General features: G+C 35.7%; 1 protein-coding gene across 4 annotated transcripts in view; it reads left to right on the forward strand.

Annotated features, from left to right (window-relative positions):
- The window catches only part of LOC122817708 (mucin-17-like), a 283,584-nt gene that overhangs the window by 261,611 nt on the left and 11,973 nt on the right, over positions 1-10,000 (forward strand). For all 4 annotated transcript variants that reach the window (XM_044090784.1, XM_044053731.1, XM_044090785.1 and 1 more), the window contains one exon: positions 2,912-3,066. In XM_044090784.1, coding sequence (XP_043946719.1) covers positions 2,912-3,066 — 155 coding nt within the window. The remainder of the gene's footprint in view (positions 1-2,911; positions 3,067-10,000) is intronic.

Here is a 10,000-nt window from a genome sequence, read left to right on the forward strand (position 1 = left end):
CTATCTTGTGCAATAAAACAAGATGGGAGATTGTCCTCTCCTGATTTTCATAGGTTAATAGATAAGTAGTAGGCTGGCTGCCCTTGGGAATCATTTTAAGCCTAGCCATTTTCCCTCATCTATGAGAATCAAACCCTATATCTTGTGCATGCAAGGTAAACACATTAACTTTTATGCCAAAAGCAACCCTAGCTTTTATAGTTATATAGTAGCTGTTACATTAATCAGCAATGTAGATTTACAGCATACAGATAACTTTGTGAATGATAAGTTTAGAAAGCTTCTAATGTTCTTAAATACCCTTTTCCTCAGCAGATTATATTTAAATCAATATTCTCCTGTTAAAATGATGCCTTACACAAAAGAATTATTTTATTTACTCAGATATGTAGTAAATCACATACAATACATAATTGTTTCCCATTATCAAATCTGTTGTTGAGTCTTTCAGCTTTTCCTGGTTAGGGGTCGCCACAGCAGAACTCCAGTCTGCTAATGATTGGTAGTTCATTTTTGCATGCTGAGTTACCAGCGCTGATGCACAACCTTCAACGAAGGTACGCCCATTCATGCATGTCTCCACGCAGAAGACGCTCTAGCTGAGAATCGAACCGGACAGCATCTTACTGTACTATCACAATATAAGAATTCAACATGAGGCGAACATAACCAAAGCTTAGTACAATTATTAGTAGCTTATATAACAAATTATTATAGTTTTTGAACCTAATACTTATGTCAGAAAAATATCACAATTAAGTCTAAGCAAGTATTCATACCCATAATTTATAAACTACTTCTGAACACTAGTAAAATTTTAACGTGCAAAAATAAATGGGAAAAGGTACTCACCTTGAATATCATAGACATCAAGTAGATTAAAAATATTCAGTATTTTTCCAATTCACCAGAAATGCCTTGATTCAATAAAAAATATATTTTAGAATTCATTTTACACTGCATTTCTTAAATGTGATTGGATATCTTGATTCATCATAGTTTTCGCACTGCCATCTTCATGCTAATATTATAAATTGTTGGTGGAAATGTGATTAGATACACAGATATTGGATTGCTGTATCTGAATCATGTACAGTTTTAATTAAGAAATGTAGGCCTTTAAAACCAGCCATTTTGTGTTTGATATTTTGAATCAGTGCAAAAGAAATAGAAGATAGATAACTGTCTTAGCATGAATGGTAACAAAAAGATTTTAAAGTACTGGAAGGCCACACTCATGCCTACTATAGATTTTTATGAATAGTGGACACTTTATTATACGTATTACAAATATTCCGACTGACAAAAGTATATCTTTTTTTTTTCTTTCCTTCTTCCCATTATGAATTTTGTTATATTTTTATATTGATATGTGTATGTAAATTCTTCTCATTTGCTTAATATGTACTTTTATTTTATGTTTATTTTATTTTGAAAAAAAAAGATCACCTGTGAAGGTACCTTATACATAAAATGAGTATGCTATGCCTCTTTCATTAAGGCTTCATTTCATAAATTTATCTTGTGTCCTGCCTATCTATTTTACCACTTCTAAGTTTGTTTACATTTTCTTTCCTAAAGTCATTTCAAACTATTCAGTCCCTTTCTAAATGTAAAATATTTCACTTGCTGAACTTGTTAAATGAGTTGTGGTCTCATGAAAGCTGTCCATTCCTATTGTGGTGTCAGATCTGCAAGATCCATTTGCAAATCAACTGGCAGGGCCCATCAGGAGATAAATAGGTTCCACTATGATTCATTCAGTGTAAATTTTCAGATATTTCAACTAGACAAAACATACCGATGAAAGATTCAGCTTATCTATTCCTATAACAAAGCATTTTTTGAGCAGTAGGCAATTCTTTCTACAACTGGGGAAAAAAATGACCTGTAAATAAAATCACTGTCACGTAAAAAAGTAACTGCACCAAAACTGATTTCCTATGGTGAATAATAATTGCAGAGTTCACGATCAAGGAGTTCAACTAAATAACATTAAACTTTGTCCATTCTATGATTGATAAAGTATAGCATAAAGCAATATGTTTGCAGCATAGGGCTAATACAATTTATTCAAAAAGACTTCATCAAGAGGATGTTGCAGAGTCTTTTAATGGCATACAGTTATTGACTTAAATAGAAGGATTGGGACTGCTACAGCAATTACAGGCAAGTACTGCAAAAGTATGCTTGATTTCATAACTGCATAGGGTATGCTTGTGTGTGTGTGTGTGTGTGTGTGTGTGTGTGTGTGTGTGTGTGTGTGTGAGCGCACACATGCATGTGTGTGTGTGTGTGTGTGTGTGTGTGTGTGTGTGTGAATGTGTTTGATGCCAATATGTGCACGTGTTGGAAGATGCCTGTACAACTGTATTTTATGGGCTGGTAAGGGGAACTCTATCATGGTTATGTCTAACAGCAGTGTTCAATTCAGGGATATAAGTCATTAAATTGGTTGTTGCACAGTGTGACTATATTGTGTTTTTGAAATATGGATTATTTCTCTCATGCGTCTGGGCAATATGGACTTAGTGGCAATGATCTTTCTGACTCCCAGAGCTAGTCTTTTACATACACTGTAATATGAATCAGTATAATTCGTGATTAAGACTGTCAAGAACACTTTTACAAAGATTCTTCTGACAAATTTATAGTTAGAATCAAAGTTCGGAAGAGTAGGTCTGTGCAACATAATTGGTATCAGGATATCAGCATAAAAAAGCACTTTTGCAAGGAGTACAGTTTTATTAAATCTTCTGTTTTGCAACACTGTTTGAAATGATAATAAAATCCTTTTTTTTTTATATTACTCTTTACTTCTCAAAATTCAAGTAACTTAATTTTAGTTTTATGAATAAATGTCTTAGACATTTGCATGTGAAATACTAATTCAGATTATTGCCTGCCGCAGGATTGGATCCATACACGCTAGCTGCAATTGTTATTTTCACAACAGCACAAATATTAACAGTGACCTTGTTCAGAATGCCTTCATTGAAGGAACAAACACCACACAGTTACTTGGAGGATACTATCAGCTTCAACCCAGTTCCTTGGTAGTAAAGGGTAAGCATTTTAATTACTCTTTAGAGCAATAGGCCATTATTGTGACAGTCTTGTAAATATCAACACATTTGATATACACTCTACATGCAGTTCTGCCAAGAAATGCGAATATAACTGCATAATCTAGATGACCTAAAATTAGCACAGCCATTATTAATTAGTGATGTGTATTCATTTGCTTTGTCTGCTGATAAGGAGATCCAGTTTTGCAGAGACCATTGTAAGGGATGATCCTGGAAGCAAAGCTCCAACATCAGAATTACATTAGATACATGGATTTTCACAAAACTGTGTGTGCAACATGCAAGCACTTACAGAATACATGGAAAAAAATAGAAAACTGTAGTGCAATTTGCAGTAACAAGAAAGAGGTGATTTGAAACATGCATAAGATACAGTGATGAGCAGTTAAACAATATGGACTGACTAAACTTAATTATCTTCTGGCAAATAGAGGAGAAAGCAAGGTATCAAAGCTATAGGTTAAATGGCTATATACAGTATGTACAAATATAAACCAATGAAGAGAATGTGAAGTTAGTCATATCAAAATGAGAAAAATAGAAAAGAGGCCATACTATCTCGATAGAGTTAAGTTAAATGTTAGCAGGTAAGTTTGGTGATGCCATAACTGAAGGATGCAGAAAAAACAAGGTAAGTTATAACAAACCCATATGAAAGTCATGAAAGTACTAATTGTTTATGAAATTAGAAGTTATTTACTCAGGCACATTGCCATTTGAGTTTCAGATAGTGAGTCCTCTATTCTAACAGAAGACAACAACATTTTTTATCAGACATACTATGAATGACTGTATATAAATATATGTATATGCAAGCAGCATGTTGTGGTAACAGTGGAAGGAAGCTAGTGAAATATATCACTTATGACCCATGATCAATTGCAGAACTGCTTTCATCTTTGCAAAGTTATGCTAAGAAATTCTGAGAACATTAAGGGAAGTTTTGTCATCCACAAATCTTTTTCTCACTATACAGCACACTTAGAATTTGACATTTGTTCTTCTTGCTTTTACTTGCTATGAATCTTAAACTTAACTCATCATCAAAAGTAAGGCCACGCAAACTGAGGCATTTAACAAGGTGGATCGGTACAGTCTCTTGACAAAATCATTTTAAGGGGGGGGGGTCAGATACATTGTTATATCTTTTGGATGCAAACAAAATACGCTAGTTTCCCATACATTTAGGTAAATGCATGATTTATTTAGCCATGAAGAGACAGTTAAAACTGATCTGAAGCTAACCCACAACTTCACAACTGATACGGTTGAAGAGGCACAGCAGAAAGGAGTAATATTGCTAACATGTCATTAAAGAAGAGAGGAAGAGAGAAAGAGATAGAAATAATAAAAGGTCTGGCATAGACAACTTTTGGCAGACCTGTGGGAACTAATGGAAGATAGGAGGTTACATGGTTTAATTGACAGATCAATTTCCTTCTTCTCGATAACTGCACATCTGGTGGCAGTAGCAGCTGAGAGGTTAAGCCCCTCCTCCAAATATTATCTTTTTTGTCCTTTCAACTGACAATGCACACTTTTGGAATGTTTAACTTGTCATATATTGTGTTACTAGTTTTAATGTTTTTTATAATATTTCCCATCTCTTTTGATAGCATCTTTACATGATCCTATAATTCTATAAATTATATTATACATTAAAAACAGGGATAAAGCCTGGGAGCACTGGCGCAAAACCAAGACCCCCTCAACTAGACAGAAATTCCTAGAACTACGCAATAGAGTCAAAAAGCTAATAAAACAGGACAAATTCCAATACTACCAGTCTGCCCTAGACTCCTCCCAACACAGCCCCAAACAATTCTGGTCCTCCATAAACTCCATCCTCCACCCAGGTATAGTCAGTACCCCTCCTCCTAACATCCCTCACCCCTCAGAAAATATTGCTACCTCATTCAACACACACTTCACACAAACCATACTATCACTAGCTAAACAACACAACCCCCCTCCCCTCCAACCCACACCTTCAACTACTAATCTCCCCACTGCCTTCTCTTTTTCTCCTGTACCTACCTCCAACATAAAAAACTCTTAACTAAACTTAAACCCACCAAATTAGCAGCAGGCAACCTCCCAAGTGAATACCTACAAATCGCAGCTGATGCTCTGGCCTACCCATTATCCATCTTGATTAACCGATCTCTGTCAGAAAGTTATGTTCCCACACTGTGGAAAGTATCACATATAATTCCCCTCCACAAAGGCGGACCCTCCACAGAACTAACCAATTACCGCCCCATAGCTATTCTCTCTCCACTCTCCAAAATACTAGAGAGATGCATACACTCTCAGGTCTCAGACTACCTCCTTACTAACAACCTACTTTCCAATACTCAGCATGGTTTCCAACCAAACCATAGCACCACCACTGCCTTTCTCTCCTTTACTAAGACTATCCTTCAGCATAAAAACAATGGCTATCTCTCCTCTGCTACTTTCCTAGACCTATCTAAAGCATTTGACATGGTCCCACACAAACAACTTATCTCTGATTGTGAGAAGGATAGGTTATTGAGGACAGTCACCAACTGGTTTTAGAGTTACCTGTCTGACTACCAACAATCCGTTGTATGGCACAATGACATATCTCCCCAACTACCTGTCTCCATAAGGGTTCCCCAAAGATCCATCCTTGGACCCCTACTCTTCTCTGTTTTCACAAATAATCTAGCCTCTGCCACCACACATGGCACACTCATACAATATGCAGATGACTCAACCATCATCTGCTCAGCCCAGTCTACCCAAACTGCAAAAAGTCACACAGGAAGCCTTTTCCTCTGCTGAAACTTGGTTTCCGATGCCCAATTAATACTCAACCCAAACAAAACTAAACTACTCATCTTCCAGCCCATCAAACATACTCAAAACAACTCTCACTTTAACATCACAGCAAAAGACAACACCACTATATACCCAACTGAACACACCAAATTGCAAAGAGTGGAAATAGACAATAAACTAAAATTTGACATTCACATATCCATGACCATAAAAAAGTCCACAAAAAACTAGGAGCATTATACAGAAATAAGCATCTTCTCACCAAAGCAGCAAAGATTTCAATGGCAAATTGCCACCTTATCTCCACCATACTTTATGCCTCTCCAATATATACCAACCTAAAGCAATGCGGTCTAAACAAGCTAGAGACCTGCTGCAACAAAATTGCCAAATTCACCACAGGGGCATCCTACCGTAGTCACCACTGTCTCTCACTTGCTGAACTGGGCTGGCTTGAACTCCCTCACCTCCTTCAATGGTATCAACTCTCACTCGCCCACAAACTAGTAAACCATCCACTAAATGTCCCATCCCTCCAACCCTATTGCACCACCAGACCACTAAGATCCAGCAACAAAAAATCACTTGCAGATCACTAAAGCCAATAACTCTGCTGGTGAAGCACTATTCTCTTGCACCATAGCCAAATTATGGAACTCCCTCCCACCCGCAATTACCTCCGTACCATCATGCACCCACTTCAATACTTTACTAAAAGCACACCTAAAAACATGCTGGCTATGCCCTTGCAACTCCCACTCTAATATCACCCACCCCATCCAATCACTACCTTTCCACTAAACTAACTACCTTGATTATAGCAAGCTCAGATGCTCATAAGCCTAGTACTGTATTTGTGAAAACAGAGAAGAGTAGGGGTCCAAGGATGGATCTTTGGGGAACCCTTATGGAGACAGGTAGTTGGGGAGATATGTCATTGTGCCACGGATTGTTGGTAGTAAACAGGTAACTCCAAACTCTAAAAGTACAGCAGGAACTTCTTATTTTAACATTTGTTAATGTCTGTTATGTACTTCACAGATAAAGATTCTAGTTGTCTACTGATGTACTACGTTCTTCATCTGTAAATATGTTGTAAGTAATTGCTATGTAAATTGTTAATCGCTATGTAATCCAATGTAACTACTGTCTGTTTATTTTAACTGTGGAGCTTTTCTCCCCGGGCCTCCGCTGAAAATGGACCTACGCCCAGTCGGACACTCTCGGTCAACAAATATAAATAAATAAATAAATAAATAAATATAGACATCTTTCAAGCATTAGACAGAAATCACATCTAATCTCCCAAAATATTTAAAAGGCAGTGGCAATTAAATTAATTTAAAAGGCAGTGGCAATTAAATTCATGACATATTCCCTCTTTCCAAACCTTTGAACTGTAAGCAGTAAACCATTATATGGCAATGCCCTTGATCCTTCTGCCCAGACATTTTGCAGTGTTGCCCCAAAAATTATTTAATAAACCCACACACTTTTAAAAATAATCTTGCATTTTCTATTATGCCTAGGCTGCTTTCTTTCAAGTACTTGCCATCAATATGATCACATGCCTGATTTCATCAACATTTCAATTTTGCTAAAAAGATGTTTCACATAAAATGTGACCACTGACTTTTCAAAAGGTATATATGACCTCAGTTTTCTGACTGCGTTGTGCTTTCAGACAGCAACATCCATTATCAAGCTATTCATATTTGTTATTAGGTCACTTATGTGCTAATAATTCTGTACTTATTGATAGCCCCCTTTTATTAAGGACACAGACTTCTGTCATCTTTCATTACAAACAGTACAGAAATAATAACTAACATCCTATCTTCTTCTTATATTATATTATATTTATGTATACATTTATTAGCAGAGTAAGTACATTCAGTCTGAACATTGTAACACTAACAGATCAGCAACAATAATCATACATTTCACAAACAGTCTGTGATTGGAGTTAAACTGTATTATTTTATACCGTGTGTCGAATAATGCTATCTTTGTCACAGTTATTTAGTCATCATCTGAAATACACCTTTCATTATAAATTCTTGCAATTATTTTAATTAACCTCTGTCTTATAATTTATTGTGGCAATTCATTTATGGTAATATACAATAATACCTTGTTTTATTTTATGTTAATGTTATTTTTCTTCTAATTTCTGTAAAACTCTGCTTTATTCTTCCATTGGCTTGTTGTCTCAGGCCTGTGTTGGTAGCTGAAAAATGTTATTAGAATAGTCTACTTAACAAGATATTAGGCTAAAATACAGAACAGATTGCTTTATCATAGGCTCATTCAACAATACACCACTGTTCATTGCGCATTAATCAAAAGACTTGCCGGTTAAATCAGAAGTTTGTTTTTTTTCCCTTGCTGAATAGAATGGATCACTAACTTTCAAATGTTTTCTGGAGGATGTGCAATGACAGACTACAGGAAAAAAAAAAATAAAAAATAAATAAATAAATATATATTATATATATGGTTTCACTTTATAATCTCAAAATACTAAAATATCGAATTTTAGTATTTCGAGACTATAAAGTCGAAAGTGCAATTAGGTAAAACTGCATAATATCATATGCGGAAATGTCAATACGCCGTTGTCACATTCGTGACGTGCGGTGTGGTTTGTGGATTTAGCTGGGGATTCAGGTAAGTGGTGTTCTTGTAAGGGTCTTGGGTAGGGATTTTAGTGTGTGTGAGTGTGTGTAGTGATGAGTTTTATGTGTTTGTGTGTTTAATGTGACCTCTGAGTTAGTATATGTAAGTAGCGGGGGGTGTGGGGGCACAGCCGTCCACATGGGGGGCAGGGATGCTTGCCCCCCCTCCTTACAGGTAGGGTAGGTGTGTTTATGTTGTTTTGTTTGTTGCAGTGTTATTAGGTAGGTGTGTTTGTGCTTGTTTGTGTGGTGGTGTGTGTATGTGAATGATTGCGATTTTGAATTTCGCGGTTGTGGTTGTTGGTTTTTTGGGATTTTGGCTGTATAGTCTCGAGATACTGAAATTCAATATTTCAGTATTTTGAGATTATAAAGTGAATATATATATATATATATATATATATGTGTGTAAATTTTGTTAGGTAAGACGGGTGAAAGAAAATCAAGTTTAGCAGACCTGGTTCTTGACATGTCTAGCTTAAAAACATGTCTTAAAGCTTTTCAGAAACAACTATGGTAGTTTATTTGTACTGAACACTGTTTTCCACAATAATGCAATCCTGCACATGTTATCTTTATAAGGATTCTCAAGCAGGCTTATACTAAGTATAACCCAAGGGGTAAGATACATCTGATATCACATGGGTGTAGGAACTTTCTTAGATTAAAACTTGAGTGATAACTCACCATTCATGTGTCCACATGTAATAAAGTTATACTATTGCTCAACTAAAATTGCTCCCTGGTCCAGCTTCTGTCTGTTATTGTTTTATCTGCTGGCATTTCAGAAGTTAAATGATGTACTAAAAGCAAAGCAGAAGAAATAATAGATATTCAGTTCACTTTATTATAGCACTGGCTGGCAGAAAAAATATTACTACTACTATTATTACCACAACTACTGGTATTACTACTCTTACTACAACTACTACTTGTATTACTACTAATATTGCAACTATTACTACTGGTATTACTACTAATATTACTACTGTTACTACTGGTATTACTACTCTTACTAGAACTACTACTACTACTACTGGTATTACTACTAATATTACTACTATTACTACTGGTATTACTACTAATATTACTACTATTACTACTGGTATTACTACTACTATCACATCTACTACTACTACTGCTATTACTATGCCTTTTGGCACATATTAGAACATGAAATCAAACCCCTCACTAAGTGTTATTCGCCCTCATTAGTTCACATTTAATTATCGCTATAGAACAAAGATAAGCAAGCAATAATGCCCAATAGTATGTGTATTTTTCTGCAAATAACACACCACTGGAAGGGCATTATCTCCAGAATAACACACCCTGGAGGGTATTATTGCATTTAGAGAATGGAGTAGCCGTTAAATTGTTTTTTTTGTATTTATTTTTTATTATATTTTTATGTAAAATAATTCC

The sequence above is a fragment of the Protopterus annectens genome, chromosome 13.part0 (assembly GCF_019279795.1).
Source record: "Protopterus annectens isolate FY-2018-M chromosome 13.part0, PAN1.0, whole genome shotgun sequence".
NCBI classification, from domain to species: Eukaryota; Metazoa; Chordata; order Ceratodontiformes; family Protopteridae; genus Protopterus; species Protopterus annectens.